This window comes from Anticarsia gemmatalis, chromosome 5 (assembly GCF_050436995.1).
Source record: "Anticarsia gemmatalis isolate Benzon Research Colony breed Stoneville strain chromosome 5, ilAntGemm2 primary, whole genome shotgun sequence".
NCBI lineage: Eukaryota > Metazoa > Arthropoda > Insecta > Lepidoptera > Erebidae > Anticarsia > Anticarsia gemmatalis.
This window is the reverse complement of record NC_134749.1, coordinates 12,708,057-12,733,689: the sequence shown is the minus strand read 5'-3', so window position 1 is coordinate 12,733,689 and position 25,633 is coordinate 12,708,057. Positions and strand designations below refer to the sequence as shown.

The following is a 25,633-nucleotide window of genomic DNA, read 5'->3' as shown; positions in this document are numbered from 1 at the left end:
TGTAAGGTTTCAAAAGGCTTTTCATCCATGATGTACCGCCATAGAACCGCGGGGTTTCGACTTATAAATAAGTTAAGGGCTCGATTTATGGCTCGCAGGCCTGTATATTAAATTCCAATAAGATTTATGCCGACTTGGATACTCGTGAAATATGAAACTGGAGTTATGAGTTGCGTTTAGTGTTTTGATTTTTCGAAAGGTTAACGTTAGGTCAAGGCATGCTGGTAATCATATTCAATATTATGATTTTATCGTCCATACCTGAATCATACCTTTCCCGAGAATATAGGTCAAGAAAGTGATACTAAAAAACACGATCTCCACAAATTGATTTTATCATAAATTAAAAAAAAAACTTAGAAATATGTAATTCAATAGGTGGTAAATGTCTCGAAAAAGTGTGCTACAGTCTAAATATCAATAGAGTAAGGAAGATACTTTCAATATTGTTAATCAAATCCTTTTACCTTAAATTCCTATCTACACCTGAGTTTGGTTATGTACTAAAAATGCCGAGCTATAGCAAAATATTCATCCCAAAATGTTCTTAACAGGGATATTGATTACAATAATCCTTATAAAAAGCAGTTTCACATTATAAAACATATTTCTAAAAACCCTTTTTTCAAATTTTCTCCCGCTAAACCAGTTATTAGCCCTATAACATACTAAGCAGGCATCATGGCATCATGGCGGCATAAAGCCGGTGTAATAAGCCCATTTTTATGCCCATCCTTCACATAAAACATGGTTGGTAGAGTAACAACGACATAAACCATCACATTTCTTTGTTCATATATCTTTTGTCACCTGTACCCAAAATATACATAAAATGTTCATAGAAAAAGTTATACGTAATAATATGTTATAGCGGAATTATGTTTTCTTTGAAATAAGCAAGAATTTTTCTAAATATTTGTTCGATTTTTCTTCAGTGCTAGCTCAAATGAGTAATTTAGTTAGTCAACTGCCTTATTAAAAGATTGAGTGTCGTGTTTGATTATTGCTATCGTGTAGTAGTGGTGCAGGTAAAAGTAAATCTAAATGTTATAGAAAAATAAACAAAGCTACAGATTTACCCTAAATACTTTTTTGATAAACGTTAATACTAATACTATACTAATAAACTAATTTGAAAGACTATTACATTAATTCAGTAAGTGTTGCTATTTCCTTAGTGTTTACTATAACAATTCACTGTGAAAAAATAAAATTATGTCTGGATGCAAACACTTTCATTTTCAAGAATTTCCCAATTTCTATCCCTGCAACTTTTAGCCATTGTATGAACACCGTAAATTGTATCAAAGAAACACACAAAACTGACTCAACACTTAAGCAACCCCCAACAATTTCCGTAAACTTCACGAAAGCCATAAAACGCGAATAAAAACAAAGCATTGATGACGTCAAAGGCTCGTACTAGGTACAGTCGCTAGCATTAGCGGTATTCAATATGAGCCCCTAAACGCGCTGACAGGGGGATGACCCCTGACGGTCATTAGCTACATTCACTCATCGATGGACACGGTAAGTTTGTTGCAAGATTTAGTTTAAGAGCTAGGCTACTTGTTGTTATTCGGATGTTTTTACCATACACTAAATGTTTTTCAGTTCAACAAAGGGAAAGAAAAAAGAAAAGCCGCATATGCACGAATTGAAAAATGAATTTTCGTTTTAGCAACCTCCTTGAAAATTACCTTCCCAATAAAATCAATCAATACTAATATGTAGCAAGAAAGATAAATTAGAATATGTTCGCCTTATTTTGATATTTTAAAACCCGTTAAATTATATTATTTTTTGTCCTACTGCTGAGCAAGGATCTCGTTCCGTACGAGAAAGAGGTTTGGCCTTCTGTCTACAATGCCGGCCAAGTGCGTGTTAGCGACTTTTTGCCCTCAAGAAATGTGTATTTTGATAATGTTTATACAATACAACGAAAACAATATTCACCAATCAACTAGCGAACTTTAATTTAAGATAAAGATCTACATAAATAAAATCACTTTAAACCCAAGCCTCGTAAGTCTAGCAGTCTTTAATTAAACTGAGGCCGATAAAAGTCTCAAGAAAATTAAAAATAACAATTGTTTTAACGAAACTGTTCAACGTAGTATATAATTCTAAAGAATTTATTTCAAAGAAGTCACGTACAAGAGCTGTGTTAAGACAGTTTAAAAATCTTTTCAGTTTTGAGAAAAATGGTTTTGTTCGCTGCAAAAATAAGATAAATGGATCGGATGTTGACTGAATGTTTTTATAAAATGTCTGACGCTTTACAAATTATTGCAGACGTGAGGAGCTTTTGTCTACAATGTACTTCTAACAATCTCTTGAGATCGTATCTTATTGTGTCTGTATAGTGTTTTTGTGACTCCTTATTTTCAGTTGCTGATTTTTGACATAATATCTGCTTTCTATGGTTCTATGTTTCAATCCTTTGGCAGGTGACAGTGAGACCGATAATAGAGTAATGATAATGATACAACCAAAATTGCTACACCAAACTTTCTTTACTTTTTTGTATAAAACAACAAAAAGTTTAATCCAGCATCTAATTTCAAGTCTTTTTTGTTTTATGCAAGTTCCACGTCTTTGTCGTGACTTTTTCTTTTTGAAATTAATTTTTGGAGATCAATGATCTTTTTAGAGGTTATTTTATTGGACCACATTTTTATCAATTATTTACTATGTACTCTTCTAGCACTGTGTACTCTTATAGTCGCAATATAATGAGACTGCATACATAATCAATATCATTTTTCTTTTATTCTCTGGCAATGGAAAAATCCGCCATTACTCCGCCAAAATTTCACAACACAAAACATAGCCATCATCTCTTAGACTAGTTGCAGGGCCGACCACTTCCCCACCCTCGAATGATTTGAGTTTAATATCCTCGTTGAGTGGTGCATTCTTTCGCAGGGGAAGTACCCCGCGCAGGGGTGCAACTTTAGCGTTGTCTATTCGAGTATAGATGACAGCCGTGACTGAAGGTAATGTTCCTAAGTAATTTACACTTGAACGCTCGTTTGGGAATGTGATTTAGCGTATTTTAAGTACGCGAAATTTAAGCAGCATCAGATTGTTTTTGTTTGGTTCTTTTCTTATGTAGAGCCTGATGCCTCTATCTAGGTGGTGGACGTGGTGGTGTATATGATTGCTGATCCGTATACAATGATTTTAAAATCAAATTATTTATTTATTTAGGTCTATTGCTGGCAATTATGATAGTCGATGATACAGAAAGTGAATTGATCACCAGTTCGGAAAGTAGGAAAATTTGGAAAGCTGGCATGAAACTGACCACTCGTTTTAATAAATGATATACAATATCCGCCAATTTTTGTTGTAAAGTGCCTTGTTGCGAACAAATATGATCTTGTGCTGCCGATGTCGCCTGACGACGATAAAAATCGTCTTGAATCGGAGATTTTTTATGTGTCCAAAAGGACAAATGTACTTTTTTCAGTCTTATCAAATCTTTCAATACCGCCTTATTATATACATATATTATACCGGTATTTCGAATGATACGGTACATGTATACAATTTAGCAGTAGTCAGACTCCCAGCTCTATGCTGAGCTCAAGTACATGTAACTGACAGTGCAGACACGTCATCAAATCAACGCAAGTCGAGCTCCTCTCGTCACGGTGTCAGTCGCGTCAGCGTGTGTCAAATATTACGCTTTACGCTGACGTGGCGTAATTACTACTATGAATCCTTGCCTATGTTAGTAAAATCAAGATTTAATTGACATAATATTTGAAAGATTGCCGAAAAATATTTGAAGTTAAGTAGACGCTTTGGGGATCTTTGTTTAACAATGTGACCAGTAGCTCGATTCTCTACCACTATCGACTACCGGCAACCGGCTAGCTGTCGAAAAATTATGTATGAAGATCGGTTCAGCGCCCCTAGCGGATGTCGTAGAGACTATTTTGGCAGTACATTTTAAATGTCAAACAGTCGATTCTCGATGGTTCCAACTGTAGAGAATGCTATTGTATAATACTAGAAATCGTAATAAAATCTTTATTGTTTCTTTAAAAGAAATTTTGTAATTGAGTTAAATAGAATATCTTCAATATTTTAGTGCTTTTTCCTATATTGCATTATTAGAATATTTGTCTACTATGGTAGTATGGATAGATCACACCAAATTTTGTACAAGTAATTGCATCCTAAAATTTTCGCACAACGGTACAACCATTAGTTCTGTATGTAATGAATGGGTGAAAACCTTAATTGGTACAATTGCGTGGCCATCCATTATTGCACGCAGCGCGTCCCGTCTCCCCTACGACACAAATATGTTTATGACCTGCAGATATGTCCAGCTTTCGTTATTTGAAGGTGATTTGTGATAGAGGGCGGGTATCTTTTTGTTTCTATCATGTGTCAGATAGAATTTAGCACTCGTACAAATTTAATCAGTTTGTGAAAATATACACACCGCTCAGTGTTCGCTTGTGATCGTGTAATTTATAAGATTTATAAATGTTTTTTTGATGTCTGGAATTAAACCCAATTTTTACGCGTCTTTTGTCTATCTTAATCAGCAAAGCTAAATTGTCTATTAGCAATGTAGCATATAAATTAGGCAATAGCAATCAATATTATACATAAAAGAAATTTCTCTGTCCTATACGAATCTCTGGAAAAAGCGAGTGAAATTCGAAATAACATTTACTTGTGGACAGGCTATCAAGGATCACGCTACAACTTTCAAAAAGAAAAGATAATCACCATAAACACGAATAAAACTGCACATTTCACATCACAGGCTATAAAAAAATAACAATAAAAGGCAGCATAACATTCTAACGACAATCCCAATACATTTTTCATCCACAAACTGAAGTTTCCACTCCCTAAAGGAAATCGCAGTAACAAATGCGATTACGTCACTAGTTGCTCGGTCACAGTGCAGGGGCTGCACTAATAGCCCGTGACGTCATAAATTGCATGATGCAAAGTGCGACTGACGTGCGGACCACCCATGCAGATGAAATTTTGAAGTATTTTGAGTTTAGTTTTTGAGAATAGGAACGTATTTCTTTAACAATGACACGATTTTTCAGTTGTTACATACAGCTTACGTTTGTACACTCTTAAAAAAATATATCTTGAAATCGTAATTACAGGTTGATTTTACTTAAGTACCAAAAATTTATGGTACGATTCTCCATTAGAATGTCCTGGGTTGGATACCCACCTACCACACCGACAACAAACAATTGCATACTTAATTGTTTCTAAAATCCCCGTGATAGAAATTCGTAGCCTAACACGGGACTTTCACGATTTTTAAAAGAAAATCTACCTAGTACCTAATTTCCCATTTTCTTTTTCTCTTCTATCCAATCCCTGCACTTTTCTTCAACTTATTCTACAACAATTTATCACCAACATCAACCAACCATCTCACGAATAACAAAACAGAACAACAAGTAAATCACATCGTGGCGCATACCCTGCTCATCCCGCGCAATTTATGACGTCACGGACTATTAGTGCGTCGCAGCACCCTCCCTTACTCTTTATTGTAGAACATTTCTTAGGGTAAAAACTTTTGGCATTTGATCCGCTAGTTGGCATTTAACGATTTCTTGTTAAAGACAGTTTTATTCGCGGGCAGATTTTCTTAAAATTTGATTATTTTATTGATTTACATGTTTTTCTAGTTTTACTATATTCCCATAATTATATCTTTGTATGTGTGTGTTAGTTTTTATTCAAAAAACATTACTTTCTTCCTTCCTTTGTGTGTTATTGTTTAGTTGCACATTGACCAGTGTTCAATAAGTCTTTTTCTTTTTGGATTAAAGGATAAGCTAGCGTGGTCTTGAAAACGACAATAGTATATGGATTAATGAACGATAAATTTTATTATTGAAACTAGATTTCGTACATAAAACTTTTCTAAGCATAAGTTTGTAATAAATGTAAGTTGAATAAATTTTCCTCTATAATAATGATATGAGATAATTCTCAATTACCCATATTCAAAACTCTATACATCTGATTTCGAAATTCACAGAAAGGCTCTCAATCATGTTGTAGTTCACACATCACTATCAAATAACAATGCATCAAATTCCTAAACACACACATACTTAAAGCACTACAGCAAGCATACAAACATACAAACACAATAATGGAGCACCAATATTTATTCACGTCAATTACTCGACGTGTGATTTAGGACCGAACAATTAGAGAGTTCGTCAAATGAGTTCGTTAACATTAATTAAGCCACCTTTCTGCTAATTAGTGGAGTATGAAGGATTATTTGTACTGGAATTGGGACGGAAAGTAAACGAAGTAGGGCACGAACAAAACGCTGAATCTTGTGTTGATGTTTGTGTTTGAGTGTAAAGTTCATAATCAGCTTCAGAATCATAATAAAATATACGTTGGCGATGGAACTCCTTATCAGCTTCATCATACACAGTTGTTTTCTATACATGTTATGGGCCTTCTAATTTAAGTAAGATAGGTTAAGTGGACAGACGCAAAATTCTTGTGCAGAGTCATAACTTAGAAATGATTAAAAACGACAGTAAGTAATAGAACTCGTTACTTCCGAAATGCTCTAAGCATGATGCACTCATTCATTTGATTAACATTTTATGACAGCTGAGCGTAGCTTAAGCTAGCTTCAGCGAGCACGGTCAAAGATTTGAAGATTAAAGATTAAGGTTAAAAAATACCCACATCACCCAATTTTACCATTTTTATTTTATGTTATTGGGTTGAATATTAATGATAGCAAACTATATTATTAACTAACACCTTTCCAAACATATTAAAATACACTAAAGGCTATAACAATATGTTGTACTGAATTGTAGACTCGAAATGGCACAATCAAAAGTAGCAAATTCTACACCATTTGCAAAACTTTGCGCATATAACAGGCACTTGCGGAGTCGTAAGGGTATCGACTCCAAACTTTAAAACCAGTAGACATCAGAGAACTAAAACGATTTGGAAACAAAGAACAAGTCACGCAACACGAAATGCCAGAACTTAATCTGGGAGAGTACCTGTGGCTTTTAGACTAGAATAAAAAGTGCCAATACTTGAACAAATTCACTGGAAGCTTGTGGTTCTAATACTTTAAGAAATTGGAAGTTTGTTGTCTTGTATGGAAAAGATAGCTAAAATTGTTTACATTGTGAAACTTTTGATGAGGAGTTATTTTCTATTTAAAAATAATAGACCACGACTAAGGCCTTTGTCTATTTCTTACAGTTATCAAAACTCCAAGCAAATTTATTTATTATCCACACCTAACGTTCGTAACTAATTAAAAACTATTGTACAGATCTTCATCCGTTGTTCACTCATAGATCCTAGAAAATAGGAACCTACATATACATAATTCATTAAGATTTGTAGTTAATTATGACGTATTAAACTATTTAAAAATAACATAAAATTCCATACAAGGTTCCATCATGAAACCAAAAAACTCCAAGGTTTACCTTAATAGAATACTCCATTTCAAAATAATATAGGTCAACGACCGTACAAACTCAGCAGAAACTATATTTTTACTTAAAATTCGTACCGCAAGCAAAAGCTATTTTTCCGATACAAAGAGTATTCTCTTTTGTCCAAGTCGTAACAAGTTAAGACGTCGGGTTCAGTACACATCGATTTTCAGTTTAAAATTGTTCTAGAAAGTTCTTACTATTGTCTCGGAATGTGGTTTTGTTCAATGATTTTAGTGGCTGCTTTTAGTTTATTGGTACTTTATATGGTATTGGCCTTTTTGATTGGGTTTTAGAGTTTATTCTGGGATGTTTAGATGGGATTGAGTGCTTTTTAAATATAACCTTTAATATTTTATATATTAAGTATAGTTTCCTTTTATTTTTTTTATGTTTTATCATTATAATATCGAAGCTACGGGTTGAATCAATTTTGTATCAAGTATACAAAATTTATTGTGTACCACTAAATGCACAACGTATTACACATATATGTATTCCTTATATTCAACAAGATGAAAATTAAAGTCGGTAAAAATGACAAACATAGTAAGTACAGAAAGACAGAAAGCTGTAAAGAATCGGAAGAATATAGAATTATAATATAAACAAAATTTATTATTCTATCACGAAAAAAATATCAAACATCTTCTACAGTAAATTGATCCACGCGGTCGATGTCATATGCTAGACTAGTTATCTCTATTTCTTGTAAAAGACATAAATTATAAGTTTTCTTACAAACCTATACCTTTTATTTATTCATTACATCATCTTAGATTTTCTGTGTAATATTTTTGTTCTATGGCGGTGTATTACGTAAAATGATTTAGCGAGCAATCAACGCAGTAGCGTTTTAGCCTGCAGCCATTTACAATTTACTTGTATTTATGAGTCCAATCACAGCTTCATTAGAACTATGAAATATGTGAAACAATTTATTTAACTTTATCCCGCGGATTCACTTGTGTTTTTAAAGAAAACGTAAGTTGACTTGTCATGGTTCTAACTAAATTAGATTTTATGTGTCAACTTTTCGCATAACAGAAACAATTTCTGCATATCAGATGTATTTTTTGTAATCCAAATCTGTCTTACTACTGGGCAAGGGTTTTCTGCCCAAGTGACGTTGGGGTTGGGTCTTGATTGTCATGTGTAACGTGTGATCAATTACACATAATTTAATGGATAAATATAATATTGACCAACGTGGTAATCAAACGCGAACCACGTGTCATATACAACGGAGCGATGTTCATATCTGTACGACATTTAAATGAAATGACCACAAACAAACAACACTATCAACTTTATATTAGACTAGCTGACCCGCGCAACTTCGCTTGCGTCACATAAGAGAGAATGGTGAAAATTTTCCCCGTTTTTGTAACATTTTTTACTCGTACTCTGCTCCTTTTGGTCGTAGCGTGGTGATATGTAGCCTATAACCTTCCTCGATAAATGGGCTATCTAACACTGAAAGAATTTTTCAAATCGGATCAGTAGTTCCTGAGATTAGCGCGTTCAAACAAACAAACAAACAAACAAACAAACTCTTCAGCTTTATAATATTAGTATAGATCTAACATATATATCCTCATTTTCTATATAAATATAGACACGGTACTAAACAGGTGGGACTGTCACCAATCATTTTATATGCCTCTGATTGTAAAATACGATGTCTTGATAAACCAACTAGCTATATTTTATTTCTACACTATTTATTATAACAGTTGAAAGGTAAACAAAAGCATAGTATTGTATAGTTTATTGTTAATCGAATATTTGTTGAACAAGGACTCTGAGATTGGTTTCTTGAATATATCGGTTCTTTAGCTATCAATCATATCTCGAAATGATATTACAAGAGGTAAGACTAGCTGAACCGTACAACTAGAGTTGATACTTTTGTCCCCTATTTCGGAAACTATAGAATTCTTATGTTCGATCTGTCGTCATATTATTATCTATCTTCGTGCAAAATTTTAACATATTCCAGTCACTAGTCTATGTTTGAAAGAGGTATAAACACTCATTCATCTTCATAAGCAACAACTATATAAGGGAAACTGGTTTGTTTCTAAGCTATTTTTCTGATGATAAAGAGAATTATCGGCCCAGACTCCTGTTAACAGATAACTGGGTTGTGGAGGTCCGATGGGCAGTCGCTTCATGTAAGATACTGGTATCTAGCTGCGTCCAATGAGACTGGAAGCCGACTTTAAAATAGTTGGAAAAAAGACAAGGTTAATAGTAATTTTAACTTAACTCCTCGTTTTTTCAAAAAGATTTGATACTGCTCACACAAATGCCCCGTTTAACAGCCTCCTTGACAATAAATCTTTAGTTACAAGATTGATCCACAGCCTTTGGCTAACCAAACAATTGTATACATATGTTACTGTAAAAGCCCGAACTGTGGTAAATCCTAAGATTTTCCGGTAAAACCTAAGATTTACCAACTCTCAATGGTAAAAGTCCGAACAAGCCAGAGTTTAAAAACTATGTTACGATATATAAAAAAAACCTCCTTCATAACTATGTTTATAACTATTTCACGGTATAATTATATACTGTGACATAGTTATAAAGAAGGAGTTTTGGGCAAAGCGACATGGGTAGGTTAGGTTAGAAAGCTAAGGTGGGAGCGAGCGAAGAGAAGCTCCCACCTTAGCCTTCGTGGTTATCTTTTTTTAACCACCCAGAAGGAGGAGCCCGGCGACATCTCGACATCATCAAGTGAATATAGGTAAAAGTTCAAAATAAAAGAATTGTTCGGACTTTTACCATTGCGAGTTGGTAAATCTTAGGTTATATCGGAAAATCTTAGGATTTACCATCGTTCGGGCTTTTACAGTAACACATATACCAATCCTACTCTACTATTCTAAACTGCACGCTACCGATACTGAACAGTGCACAGTATAGCAGTAACTAACGGGTACAAGTTACAAGTAGCAACGCAATCAGAACTACTTGCATTGTTGTCACCGTGAGGAGTTCGGATTTAGATATAGGTTCGTTAGTGGGTTAGAGATACATTGCTGTGTATACGAATTATTTGATAATAGATAGATTTACGGACTTTACTCTACGGATCGCAGATTATTTATTTAATTACATTACATGGTCGAAATAGTCGACCATGTAATGTACCGTTTACGGTACCAATGGCAGATTGCTTCGCTGTTTTTATCAACTTAACACTTCCTTCATAAACGGGAGAAAGCGCTAGTCGGTTGCGCTCAGTAAAAGATCTGTGGGTTAAGCAAAGCAATGCTTGACGCGGTTATCCGATAGATGAGTGACCGCTTAGTGGTATTTATACTGAGCGTCTACGTACGTAAAGCCCCGGATGTTGTCAATTAAGCCATGTCAAAGGTGTTTCCGGCGGCTACTAGGTTGACCTACATGAAATCCTTCGTCCGCACTTAGCTATGGCCAAGATTAAAATGGCACACCAGCAATAATGCGAGATGACCATCTAATTCTATCTTGTTGCAGGTTCGATCCCGATATTTCAAGCTGGCCAGTCCGACTGGAGCATAAAGTCATACAACATGAAGGTAAGTTCTTTCAAGTGTTTCTTTCGTTTATTTTTATTATGCAAGTGTTTAAAAGTTATGTCTACTTTGAACCTACACTAATTCATTTAAGCATTACTCAACAAACTTTAAGTACTTATACATAAACACCGCTACCCGCTCTCGTAGAACTAACTGTAAGCAACACCAAGTGCTAAACTTAGTTGTAATCTAACAAGTTGTGAGACTCTAGAACATGTTATTACCACACGGATAAATCTGGGAGAACGTTTCACTTAAGTGATATGGAAATGTCTCTTAGTTGCCATTGCTTATACTATTTTGAAGAAACTGTATGGGCAGGCAATGTTGATGAGGTCAGTGCATTGATAGGTGGGTATTTATTTATAGTATGGTTAATGATCAACCTAAAGTTAGAGTTGTTCAAGCCAACCCAACCAACAACAATGAAAATATGTTGGTCTTGACATGTTTACGTGTGACGTGTCTAGAGTCTAATATTAGATCAAAGCCTTTTTGGAATGCCTTGAATCCACTTGATACTAATGTTTACCAAAGGTAGTTGGAGCAAAAGAAATTATTTTGGAATCTGATTTAATTATCTTCAGCTTTAATTGGAATAATGTCATATTTTAGAATACTTATAATCATACACTGAAACCTATTGACACCACGATCGCAAATCATACCACCAAACATCCAAAACCGTTCCACGAACTTCGCCAACCCAATAACAATACCGTGCGCATCGGCCCCAAGTTACCTATACAACACGTTAGCGACCAACTTGAGGAGAACTTGTCAGAACTAGCGCAGTTGCCAACTGCCTTACAACTGATAAAAGATGCTTAGTATCAAACCGTATTGATCATTTTATTTAACCAAGTTAAAAAAGGAGGAGGTTCTCAATTTGTCCGTATTATGTTTGGTGTCTCATGTCTTATTTTTGGGAACTTGATGATTGATTTTTTAATGGTGCTGCTTTCCATGTAGTCCAAGTTAAATTGATTTAGATTTGAAATATCCATAAAAATTCAAAATTTAGACGATAATAATATATGATCATGTTTTTTTGTGGTACTTACTAAAATAGTAATATTTAACTTTGAAGTCGATACGATAATCGCAAATCATTACTCCAACCATTTCCCGAACTCCGCAACATCGAACTGAAGTTACCTTTACAACACGTTAGCGACTTGAAGAGAACTTGTCCGAACAAGTACAGTACCCGCACTTGCCAACTGCCTTACAACAGATAAAAGGCGCTTAGAATCAAACCGTGTGGAAGTAGCTAACTCGAAACGTTTAAGAGCTTAAGTTTTAAATGAGAATAGTTTCACCTTTAGATAAAAGTCTTGTCGTCTTGTTGCAGTTAGTTGCTGTGTCATTCGACAGTTGGAAATGAACTATGATGGTATATGCGGTGACAACGTATGGAAACATGTACCTACTGTGATGTTTTTTACTACTGTGGTGACATCATATGTAGTCCATTGAAATGTTACATGAGATTTACATTTCTTAGAGGACGCAATTTTATTTTTGGATCATGTAGGGGGGGTCAATAGAAGCTTAACTTGAAGTTTGTGGGGTCGCCACCCTTGTCCCCCGGCCGCCATCTTGGAAAAGGGGGTGGAAACACTTTTTTCGCTTTATCTCGGAAACTATGCGCCTTAAAATAAAATTGTAAAAGCATAATTTGTAGCAAATTATTTTGTCTACAAATATGTTTAATAACTTTTTGCCCTAAATTAACAATTAAAGAATTTACAAGCAAAAAAGTGCAATTTTTTTTATAATTATTTTCTTTATTGCTCTATAACTTTTTTTAGCGACAGTCGCGCGGATGGATCTCTGAGGTTAAGTCACGCTTGCCGAGGTTGTTTTGTGGATGGGTGACCATCTTACACATATCGAGTTCCTCCCTGTTTCGGAAGGCACGTTAAATTGTGGGTACCGGCTGTCATTTTCGAAGATATTTGACAGTCGTTAACAGTACTCAGAAGCTTGAAAGTCTGACAACCAGTCTTAACGAGCGGTATCGTTTTCAATCCCAGGGTAATGGGTTGTGGAGGTCAAATAGGCAGTCGCTCCATGTAAAACACTAGTATTCAGCTGCATCTGGTGAGACTGGAAGCCGACTCCAACATAGTTTGGAAAAAAGGCTAAGCTGATATGAATAAATTAAATAAAAATAAGTTAGACCAATCTTGTAGAGTATTTTTCGAGGAAAATTTTGCCCTATATTTTTTTTTAATATCATTTATTAGAAACTCAGTAACAGCGCTCCGAAATAGACCGGATACGGAAAGAAAATGTTTGTAAATTTTTTTTCACTATTTTGCTTATAACTTCTTTAATTGTTAATTTAGGACAAAAAGTTATTAGACATATTTGTAGGCAAAATAATTTGTTACAAATTATGCTTTTACAATTTTATTGTAAGACGCATAGTTTCCGAGATATAGTGAAAAAAGTGTTTCTACCCCCTTTTCCAAGATGGCGGTCGGGGGACAAGGGTGGCGACCCCACAAACTTCAAGTCAAGCTTCTATTGACCCCCCAACAAGTTCCAAAAATAAAATTGCGTCCTCTAAGAAATGCAATATTCGGCCCTCAAATTGTAACATTTCAATGGACTAATGGGAATTTGAGTTTATTGCCCCCCGTTTTGGCTGTACCTCCCAAACATTTACCACTAGGGTAAATTATAATGAATGTACTTACCAGAATATAACTACTACATATGAATGATTTTTATATCGATATTAAATAACGAGCTGTATGACCCCAAAAGATATTCGTGAGTTATCTCACTTTTGTATATATTAATTTATTTTTTTAAAAAGAAGTGATGAAAATCATAACTTTTAAACTCTCGCGGGCATGTTTCCATGTTTTAAATGTAATAGGATACGGGAATTAAAGTGAACAATCCGTATTTATTTCTGAATCATATTGTACTTATATCAAGCTATGGAAAATAATATTATACTGATCTTTTCTTAACAAAATACACGCCGTTGAACAAGACATTTACTAGAAAATCTATCTAGGTTAAAGAGGGTAGCTAAGCAGAAAAAAGAAAATAAAACTAGCTACAATATTCATTCTTATCATAGACGATATACGCAATAAGGTCAGAAAGATATCCGACAATCTCAAAAATAATTTCGATAAGGCGCAATAAAAAATTCAGTTCAGTCTATTTGCGAAGCCGGAGTAAACACAAAACAAGATGAAGATAGGACTGAGGGTTCCTTGGCAAAGGGTTTTTTGTCCTAAATACGTTTCGTCAAAGGACGGTGACAAACGGATTCCAGCCTGGGGCGCGGTTGTGGCGGAACGGAAACATACGGTGCGGTTTTTGTGCCGTGTGCGGAACTGTTGCGCGGAAAAGTTTTGCTTTTTTCATGTGGTTGCCGACCTGTTGACTTTTGAAAGGATTGCTTTGAGTTTTTGTGTGTGGAGAGTTAGGATTTTGGGACGTTTTGTATTTTTTTTTTTGGATAAGAGTGAAGCTCGAATATGATTATTACTTGCTTTCATGTTATACTCTTTTTACTATTTCGTAATAACAGGTAAAACAATTTCGTAAAAAAAACGATTTTTAGAAACTAAAACTGGAACCGTAAATATTGAAATTATTGCTTTTTTTATGCCCAAACCAGAAATGGTCTGATAAAATCATAAGCAAGTGAAAAGTACATTTTAATAAAATAAAAACATTTTAACAATACTTAAGGAAGAAACTGTAACTACTTATACTTTCTTATTAAGTAGCGTTACCGCTTCAATTTCAACTCAGTACATTTGTTTTCGAAATCCTCAAATATTCACGGCACTTTCGGTCAAGAATGGCATTCTGGCACTTTTCTTTGAACACTATTATTGCCACTAACGAAGTTTACCGCTCGTTTCCGACCAAAATGGAGCCCGCGATCCTTCAACAAAATTATACCAAGGATTTATTCCACTCGATTTACTACAAAGTGAATGTAAACAATGTGTTTATGTACAAGATTTCTAGTTAACGTTAAATTCTTTGTTTGTTTACTTAGCTATTGACTGACGCCGCAAAACGTTATAACAATTCTTTATTATTTATTATAATTTTAGTCTTTATCGAAAAAATACTACTCTGATCTGTGTGATTTCAAACACAAATTGAGTATGTTTTCAAAGGCTACTTTGTATATTGCTGTATAGTAGTATGCTGTATATAGGACAAAGAAATTGTGGATTCAATAGCAAAGAAAAATATGACGGATTTAACAATTTTATTAGCATCTATAGCATTGGTTTTAAATTCATTTTAACCGTAGGCCGTTAAATGAGTGGGAAACATAAAAATCGTTTTATTATATTTATAATCCAGCAATTAAAATCCACATAAAATCCTCCATTCTGAAAAAAAGCCAGCGCGGCGAAAATTTCATAAAATATATTCAAATTCATATAATTCAAAGTGGATCCCCTCGAAATGCTCGTGGGGTAATTAAAAGGACTTTTTACGGTATGATTCACAGTTACAATGTGCGATAAAAACTGATATATATCATTACGAGGAAAGGGGCACGGTAGGGGCACAGTATGGCCACTGAAGGGGCCCTGTAGGGGCACATAGTCATTTCAAAACGTTTATTGCTACACACGCTTACGTATTATGTGGAAGGCCCATTACCAAAATTTGATTTGGCAGAATTAGAGTTTTCGGTATTTGCGTGTGGTGATATTCGTGATGGATGAATAATCATTTTAACTTTATGTGATTTTAATTAAAAATTGTGTACTAATTATCACAAATTGGCAAGCAAATTTCTGGAAAAAGAAAGGAAACTAAGTACTACAGTGGTAAAACTAATTTACTGTACTGTTTTCCATTTAATGAGTATTACTAAACGATGTCAATCAAGGAATTCAAAATTTAACACATTTCCCGTTTAAAATAACATAAGCCCAACTTACCATGTCTGCTGTGCCAGTGGCTTTTGCCAAACAATGGGACAGCGACGCAGGCTAAACAAAAAATGGTTGCAATACATTGCATACAACTTTGAGATCAGCATCACAAACAACAATTTAACCCATTATGTCCCACTGCTGGGACAAGGGTCTCCTCCCGTAATGTGGGAGGGGTTAGGCCTTGAGTCCCTAGTAGATCAGCATCACTATACAGAAAACCAATCCCACTATCAAATATGAAGAAAAGAGAATTACTAGTTCATTGTCTCCGTCATGTCAACACTCCCAATAACCTAAGCTGTATAACTAAGCCGGTCTTAATTCCAGCTAAAGTGACCGTTCATTAGCCACGTGTTCAGATAACGATCCTCACTTAACTCCCTACAGTCTTGGCTTACGGCTTACGAGCTCTATTGTACTCTGCTCCTAATATTGCTCTAGTATCTAACTAGTACTCTTAGTTCGGAAAACTTGTGAGAAGTTTGTTTAATGATAATGAAGCGATGCAAACTTGTGTAGTGTTGACGGTAGATACATAAATCAATGTTAATGACAAATACTTGATTTTTATAATACTAATATGTACATTATGCACAACTGGGTTTTATGCTGCGCATATGTAAACAAGCCACAATAGTTTGCAAAAATTTCTTGCTTTGTGGTTAATTTTTTTATTTTATTTTTGTAAAATTGCAAATATAGTAACAACAGTTTAAGCACATGAGTTAAAAGTAATGATTGCTTTTTCATATGGTGTTACATCCATAATTAAAAATGTGGTATAATTTATACGGCATTATTAACGACCAATAAATTATATGAAAAAATCGCCACTAGAAAGAGACATTATTCTTAACTTACCTAGAATTTTGTCACGAAAAAGAAGACAAGCTCACGGAAAAGGTTTCTATTTCCAAAAAAGTGATTTTATAGAATTTTTGTCACAAAATCAGTGAAGCAGTTAATTCTTCCAAAAAGTTCAAGTCACCACAGTTTTTCAAAGAAATAGCAGATATTACAATCTTGCAAAATATTCTAATCATCGGGTGTCAGGTGGTTATACGGCATCACGTCTGATTTTCATCCGCTTAGCTAGTTCATTTAGATCCTAGAGATCGAATGAACTCGGCTGCATACAAATGGTGTCAAAACTAAGTCAGACTGCAGGCAGATGGAATTGTTATTCTGTTGGCAAGTTCTCATCTCTTAGGTAACGTTTGTATTAGAAAACGGCTATTAAAGGCTAACATGACAGAAGAACAGAAATACAACAATCTAGAGAGCTGTCATGTATGTCAGTTGACGACTATTTGAAAGCCACTATGCTGTACATTGCTTTCCCTCTTAGATTATTATGATTAACATGTTACGTCAAAGCATTACTGAATATCAATCAGACTTTCAAACTTCTGACTACTGTTAACAACTGTCAAAGATCTTCGAAATAAATACCTTAAAAACCATATAGTATAAAAAATGAAAAAAACTGTACAACATATATGTAGGTAGGTGTCGTTGTATCGGTGTGGAGGCCACTTCTTTTGTGGCCCCATCCATTGTCGCCGACGCGCGACAAGTGCTTTTACCTATGAAGGAAAGCACCGTTCATATATAGAGAGCTTTTCTTTACAAATGTGTGAAGTAATATTTTTAATATAAAAGTTTAATGTGAAGGAATTACATATTTGTAGAATTTAACAGTTAGTTTGTTGAGATGCCAGTGATATTAGTTTGATGGTTTATAAAAATCATGATGTACTCCACATTGTGAAATAACCATTGATTTAATTAGAAGCTGACGCTGCAGTACGATAAAGAACGTTGACGCAGCTAGCCCATGGATATTCTTTACGTAGTTTTATTCGTATTTTTCACGCCATGTCATAAGCCGAATTCGACACTCTGTCTTTTGCAAACATAATCTTTAATGTACATAATTAAAGTCTGTATTATCTAAGCTACAAATTATGAGTGTCTCGTTTAATTTTGTATTAAAGACATTCGATAAATATATTTCTCAAGCTTATTATTGCACAAAATCTATTTAATTAAAAAATGAATCACCAAAATGTACATATCGCACCCCTAGATGAAAACTCCACTTAATCAAATAAAAGTTTTTTTTCCAGAAACTTATAAAAACGGATTTTGGATATGAAAAAATGATTTTTTTTTTATTTAGTGGAGTTTTCATCTAGGGGTGCTGTATGCGCATAACTTTGAAAGAACTAAACTAAATCCGAATACATTTTTTTTACGTTTCTAACCTTAAACTAAACCAACTAAACCACTTCAAAATTCCATCAAATATTACAAACACACGTAACCTGTACGATCACGCAAAGGAAACGTCTAGGGCATGTCACACGACGAAATGGCCTGTCATTTCAGACAACCCATTGTACCGCGTAGTGTGTAATATCACTCTGTATTTAAAAAATATCTGCTCAAGTGCTCTTGTTTTCTATATTGTGTAATGGATTTGCTTTTTTGCTGTTGTGGTTTGATAATGTATGTATTTTATGGGAAAGTATGTTGTGTAAGTAGTTGTAGCGTTTTCTTTATGTTGTGGTTTGTGTTTTCATGTTTTGTCTAGCGTGAACATGTAAGAAAGTATTCTACTCGTTATTTAAGATTTAAACTTATTCGCCATATCGCTCCTTCAATGCAAAAGGGCCACAACTAAAAAAAAAATGAAAATCGTTTTATTGCAAAAATGACACCTGAACCGGCTATATTTTATAGTAAAAAAAAACACCCATCATTTTAGCTTATATTATGGCTGCACTGACTTACTGCCCTTTTTGCATTAGCTCACTTTGACAGGTAATGTCAGTGCAAAACAGCCACTTTGTGAGTTGCGCCCGGAGATTCAACGCAAATGCTCGTCAGTTGCGTGAAAAAAAGCCACAATCCAAAATACGTCTGTGTTGGGTGCCAAATTTCAAATTAATGTGATTATATTTTACAATACAAAACTGCCATATTTTGGAAAACGTCCTTTTTGCATTCTAACTATAGTATTTGTTACCATATTTTGTAATACAAAAGTGCCATTTTTCTGAAAACTACCGTTTTGCATTCAAACACTAGTATTTGTTATTATATTTTGTAATATAACAGTAGCATATTTTGAAATACGTCCCTTTTGCATTAAATTATTGTGGAATAAATAATTATTTTTAGCATGCTAGAATGGGAAGGCCATAAATATGGCCGTTTGGCATGATAATAATTTAAGTTTTCGTTAAAATTTTCAAAACAAAATTTAACATTTTGATGCAGGGAAAGGCAAGGAGCGACCCTGCCCTTTCAAATCGCCCTTTTAGCGGCAAGATCCGACTAGACCTTTTCAAATGCGTCTAGGTCATCCCGCCATCTCCGTTTAGGTCTCCCGCGTCTGCGATGACCATCCTCTGGCATTTAGTAGGTAAATATGCGGGCCCACGTTTCCGGATACATGCGGATAATGTGGCCGGCCCAGTTCCATTTCAACCTGGCGGTCTTCTTCCCTAAATCGGCTATGCGAGTTTGGGAGCGCAGTATAGAATTTTGGACGTGATCTGTTCTTCTTACATCTGATATACTACGCTCCATCGCTCTCTGGCTAACCTTCGGTTTCTACTTTCCGTAAGGGACCATGCTTGGGCACCGTAGGTTAGGACGGGTAGTATAAACATTTTGACGAGCTTCCGCTTTAGTGACAGTAGAAGGTTACCTTTCATTAGCTCTTTCATGGACCAGGAGCTCTTCCAGGCACTTGTGACACGTTTGTCCAACTCTTTGTCCCGTCGGTTGTTAAAAGAGGTTATCTGGCTCAAGTAAGTGTACTCGTCGACATAGTGTATGACGTGCCCGCCTACCTCGACCCTACGTTTTGTGTTGTTTGTCATAACCTGGGTTTTTGTCCGGTTCTTACTTAGTCCAATCTGAAGGCTTGCCGTGCTCAGATCTTTGAGCATTGATTCGAGTTCCAATGCAAAGGAAGAGAAGAGAACAATGTCGTCTGCAAAACGAAGGTTTGTTAACTGTTTGCCACTAACAACAATGCCTTTTGATTGCCGCCAGGCTCCTGAAAAATTTTTCGAGGGTGCTGGTAAGTAATTTGGGAGATAGCAGGTCTTCCTGTTTCACGCTTCTTTGGATTTAGAGAGATTGTTGTATATTGCTTTGATGAGTTTGATGTATGTAGCTTCGATTCTACATAGTATCTTCTTAAGGTCTTGGTTATGGAGTGATGATTCTGTGGCGGAATGACTGATGCTGCCAAAAGCTTTGGAATAATCCACGAATGCTAAATATAAAGGTTTATTAAAGTCATAAAACTTTTCTATTATCTTATTTCTTTAATACTCCTGCTGCACTCAGTCTGCCCGTCACGTTACCCATTGATTGATGATGATGATTGATGTTTAATTTTACTGAATAATGAAAGTTACGCACAAAGTTGATCTCTATTATATTACTTATTTAATAATAAGTAAAGATTTTTAATTTAGATTGTTTAATACAATGTTTTCCTGGTGTCTATTCACTTATGGTTTTATTTACTAATAAGATTTTACTTTTTGATACGGTTTTTTACCAAAAAATGTACAATAAACCATTTTTATTTGCAAAACTGTGTTTAATTTTTGACATATTTCTCATGATATTGGTTCAAATTTTGAATGCAAAACGGACTTATATGTTTTTTTTTCTTAATAGGTAACAGCTATTACAAAGTTTATATCGTAGATAGATAAAGCTAAAAAATACGCATCTAATGATATATTAATATCTTATATTTAATTAATAAATATATAAAATATTATAAAAAAACAGTTTCAAAAATTTGTTTTGGCTCTCCTGTAAAATTTATAGTTTTCGATTTGTGACCCTTTTGTATTCAAGGAGCGATATACGTAGCGATCGGAAGTCCAGTTATCCTCAAAAAATACTTTGCTATAGCAGTAAAGTAAAAAATATTTTGTCAGAGATTATTTTTCATAACCTTAAACAGTTTTTCATTCACAACGAAGGTACATCTCTTTTCATTCTGAAATCTACTATGTTGTTAGACTATACTGTCCCAATGCTGGGCAAAGTCCTGCCCATTTTTTTCCACTATTCGTATCGCCAGATTTGCGTGACCAATTTTATCTACATTTTTAGCTGTTTTTAATATATTATTGTCCTTATTTTTCAACAGTAGGTACAATCAACGTTTAAGTGAAACACTGCAGATTTGAATACCCCATTAATAAACTAGGTCGCTAGAATTTCATAGCTTTCGTTAATCCAAAGCGTTTATACGTCGAACAAACAAACGACCATAAAAATCGCAATTATGAGTAATTTATTCCCATTATTAAGTATTTTTGTTCCATAAAATATTAATTAAGAGATTAATTTTGTTTAGAGCAAAGTGTCCCTTATTGAAACGGGATAAAGGTTGTTTTTGGTTGTGTGTTTAGGTGTAGGCTTAGCGTAACGATTAGTAAGGTGTATCTGCACTCGCTAACCCCCACTGGATGAGCTGTGTAGGGATGTAAGGGGGATGTTACACCCCTTATGTTTCATTAACGACTAGGAAACATAGAACTGGCAATGCTTAGAAAAGTTGCTGCAGTGATTTTTATTATTATTTCATAACTCTAGGTTATTCACTGCCTTAGACTTTTGGCGTAAAATATTTTTTTACTAAATTTAAGTTAGGTACACAAGAAAACTAATTTCAAATAATCTATTTTTATGCATGTTTTAGTCAAATCTGCAATTAAAACAAATGACATTTAACTTTTTCAGACAGTTTACAATGTCCAAAAATCCGTATTTCTGTGCACTCTGCATTCCCCCTTTAGCCCAGAAGTCTGGAATAATATAATTTACTGTTATAAAGCGCTGAAAAGACATCGGACAAGACTTAAGAACTTCAAACTTCGCAACAACTGTCATCATAACATTAAACTTTTTCTTCTTGTTATCATCTAGCAGTATTCTAGTCTATAGGTATTCCCTCGCGATGTGTATCGTAGGCGTCGACACAATGACCCTGCGTAAATCTCCTCCGGTTCCGTCTCGTGCCTCTCCCGGCGCTCTCCCGTGCCTCTCCCGGCAGCTCTCCGGCCGGACTCCGGACGCCGGAATTCATAAATTATGATTCACTGAAAACCTTTTTTATGGTAACGCTTATTCGGCCCGCCATTTTTATTTTACTCGTTTGTCGCTTAACGCTTGTTATATTGAAGGGATTTGAATGTATGCGTCCCATTGTAAAAGATATTGACGCTTATTTTTCGGCCAAAATATATGTTTTCCTCTTGTCGTCGTAAATTCTAGTTTGAAAAGTAGTGGGTAAATCAAAAACATTGAAGGTATACTTTATTAGTTACCTGACGTTTCGGCTCCATCTTATATTGGCCTTCCACTCACGACCAAGGATACAATTAGAATATTAAAGTAAAATAACAATTAATAAATCTGTCGGAAGTTACTAATGTGCAATACCCCGTCAAATCCGCAGGAAAACCCTTGTAAATTAAATCAATATCCTCAACAGATTATACTCGTAATTGTTACCAGCTAAAGTATACATAATATTTATCGTCACCGGTAATGTAACACAATGACGTCACGATTCCCGAGAATGGTCGATGAAACAAACGTACAAAAAAATCAATAAACTTTCATTAAAAAAAAGGAAAGTAATTTGTAAACCAGTTTACACTGCTTAGTCTGTAGATGGCAGCACTATACATACACACTATGGCATATTATGGCAACAGCCATGTTTACCAACGATATTGATTAAAAACAACAACAAACTATAATTACAAAATTGCAATTTTATGTAAAAATATTTCGTTAATAACAAGCTGATGGGTAATTAACTTTGTTATTACAAAGCTTGTAATAATTCGCTGTTGAAAGGATAATTGCTGGGTGCCTCTTATTCGCATGAAGTGTAATATCGGTATAATGATGCATGAAGCTACACTGTTTGTAAAATTAATTGCCGGTTGAGTGGTGAATTTTGGCTCGGGCTAAGATCCAATCTTTTCACAATACATTTTATAAACACACGAATATAATTATAACAATCAGTCCAGCTTCTTTCTGAATTTATTTGTTTGAAATAAACAAGAGTTAAGTTTTTAAATTTCTGTTTATCTTCAGCACTAGTCTCCTCCCAAAATGACTGGTAATGTATTGCCACAACCTCAAAAAATCAAACCGGATCTGAAAGCTCAAAAGTCTGCAGGAAATATCTTCAGTTAGTTTGAATGAATGTTTATAACTCAATCACGCCTAAACTACTGAAAAGATTTTGATGAAACTCGGCACCTTTTTAGCATATGTACTAAATTAATCCATAGGAATAAATAAATAAATAATTATTATGTTTTGTCTGTGAATTTGTCCGTGACATAAGCTTAGCTATAATAACTAAAGTCCAAGTGGACGGAGTCGCGAGCAACAGCAACAATGTTACGGGGATTTAATCAGGCATCAGCAATACTGTAACGCGATTCTCAACAATGGGAACCATCGAGTATCAAGAGGATGGCATTTAAAATTTACAGAATCACAAAACACAAAATTATAAAGCCTCTTTGAAAATCTAGTAACTATCAAAGTACGAATGACACATGAGTTTTATGAATCGTTAATATCTATTTGCACCCCACAGTCATATCTCATGGTGTAAATGTCAACATGACAATAAAACATGGCCGGGTGCCGATAACGTCTTGATGTCAATTTTACACTATATAGAGGTTATATTAGTAGTGTATGCGAAAGTTGATTTGTTTGTTTGTAACAATTGTCTTATCTGAGGAAGTACATTCTATTAAATTCTACATGAAAGAAGTTTGGGTCTTTATAGTCGAAAGACAGCATTACAAATGCATTGATAGTAGCCTACAGTATCAAGTTTCAACTAGACTTTTATGGTGTACTTACAAGTGAATCAGTTTTAATCAGAAGTTAGTTTTCAGGCGCAGTTTGTTAAATTAATTGATCAAACAATAAAACAAACTTTAAACATGATACGAAAATAAAATCTTAAGAAACAGCTTCAATCAATATAGAGAAAATTTCTGGAATAAATCGTAATTTTCATCCGAAATCATGGCAGGCCAAGACCAGGGTAAAAGCTAGTAAGATTATATTTATGTATGGGGGTATATATGGGACATAAAATGCTATAAAATTTACGAACCGTAAGGATATTCGCGCTGACTTTTTACGCGACATGAGTTTATAGGTTTTCATCTCTTGTGATGGTGTGAGTTATAAACTGTAGATGTCAATAATCCTTACTTACAATGCAAAATAATGAAAGAAAGAATGGGTAAATTTATGGTAGTCTCTCGGCAGATTTTAAAGTAACTTTCAGTAACTTAACTGTGTATACACAGACAAAGCCACGCTTTTCGTTTGGCCAGTGGAAATAACATAACTTATTGAGACTACATCCTATAGAGTAGATAACTTTAGAACCGACCTCGAATTAGAATTTCGGGACGTGCTATAAAGTTAAGGAATATAAATAGTATTAGTTTTATGATTGCAAAGGTCTACAAAACACATAACCTCCGAAAGCTGCACAGTGACGATTCTTACTACTGAGCCATAGTTAGCGCAAGATTTCCTTAACAGGAGGAGAGTTTCAGATATTACTGGTGATCGCATTCGATTACTAAAACGCTGAAAGTTGGATGTCTTAGCTGACTACTTAAGTTATATCACGTCAAAGATGTGAGTTGAACAAATATTACCATTTAAACATATATTTTTACACATTAAAAAGACACAATACATAAAGACAGAACTTAGTAACTAATCATTACAATATTTTATAATACATATATGCAACAAAAGACTATAACTCTGGTGTACGATGTGCTAGGCATTATCAAAAAAAAATTGTAAAACCTAGAAAGCTATTATCAAAAGGAACCACTATAAGTAGGCATAAAGCCGTAACTGTACCTGACCTCTCGCTACCCACTATTCCTTGCACCACACATATTGTTTCGGGCAACAGTAGTGAATGACGAATGAAGTTTGTACAGAGACACCACAAGTGCCTGTCTCATGAACATATGGGTGTAAAACTGTCGCAAATGATATCAAACAACATGACAATGTATGTTTAAGTGTGTCATATGATTTATATCAAGGATTATAAGTTCGTGACTTTGTTTTGACTAAGTACAAGATAATTCGTTTTAGTCTTACAAACTTAGACTTTGGTTAATATTGTGTGAAGTTAGATTGATCTAAATACATGCTCGATAGATGCAAATTTATAGAAAGTCTTACATTTTGATTGATAATATAACTAAGTAGGTAAAAAATAATACTTGTGCATGTGCTGGCAGTTAAGTCTTGTTTTGAAATGCTAAAAAGTGTATTATTAATTTATTTTACAATATTTTGTTAAGTGACTATTTTTTAGTATATTCGTATATGTACTTAGATTTAAATATTTTTACATAAGTAATTTTCTGAAAGCTCCAATAAGCAACGCATAAATATATCGTTAGGACGATATCAGGCTTCAAACATTTCAATATTCAGCGACATCTATGTATTTTAAAACTAACTTTTCAAAGTCACC

General features: G+C 34.5%; 1 protein-coding gene across 2 annotated transcripts in view; it reads left to right on the top strand.

Annotated features, from left to right (window-relative positions):
* Positions 1 to 25,633, top strand: part of Ifrd1 (Interferon-related developmental regulator 1) — a 255,557-nt gene that overhangs the window by 119,208 nt on the left and 110,716 nt on the right. For both annotated transcript variants that reach the window (XM_076114838.1, XM_076114837.1), the window contains exon 2: positions 11,016 to 11,077. In XM_076114838.1, coding sequence (XP_075970953.1) covers positions 11,072 to 11,077 — 6 coding nt within the window. In that variant the 5' untranslated portion in view covers positions 11,016 to 11,071. The remainder of the gene's footprint in view (positions 1 to 11,015; positions 11,078 to 25,633) is intronic.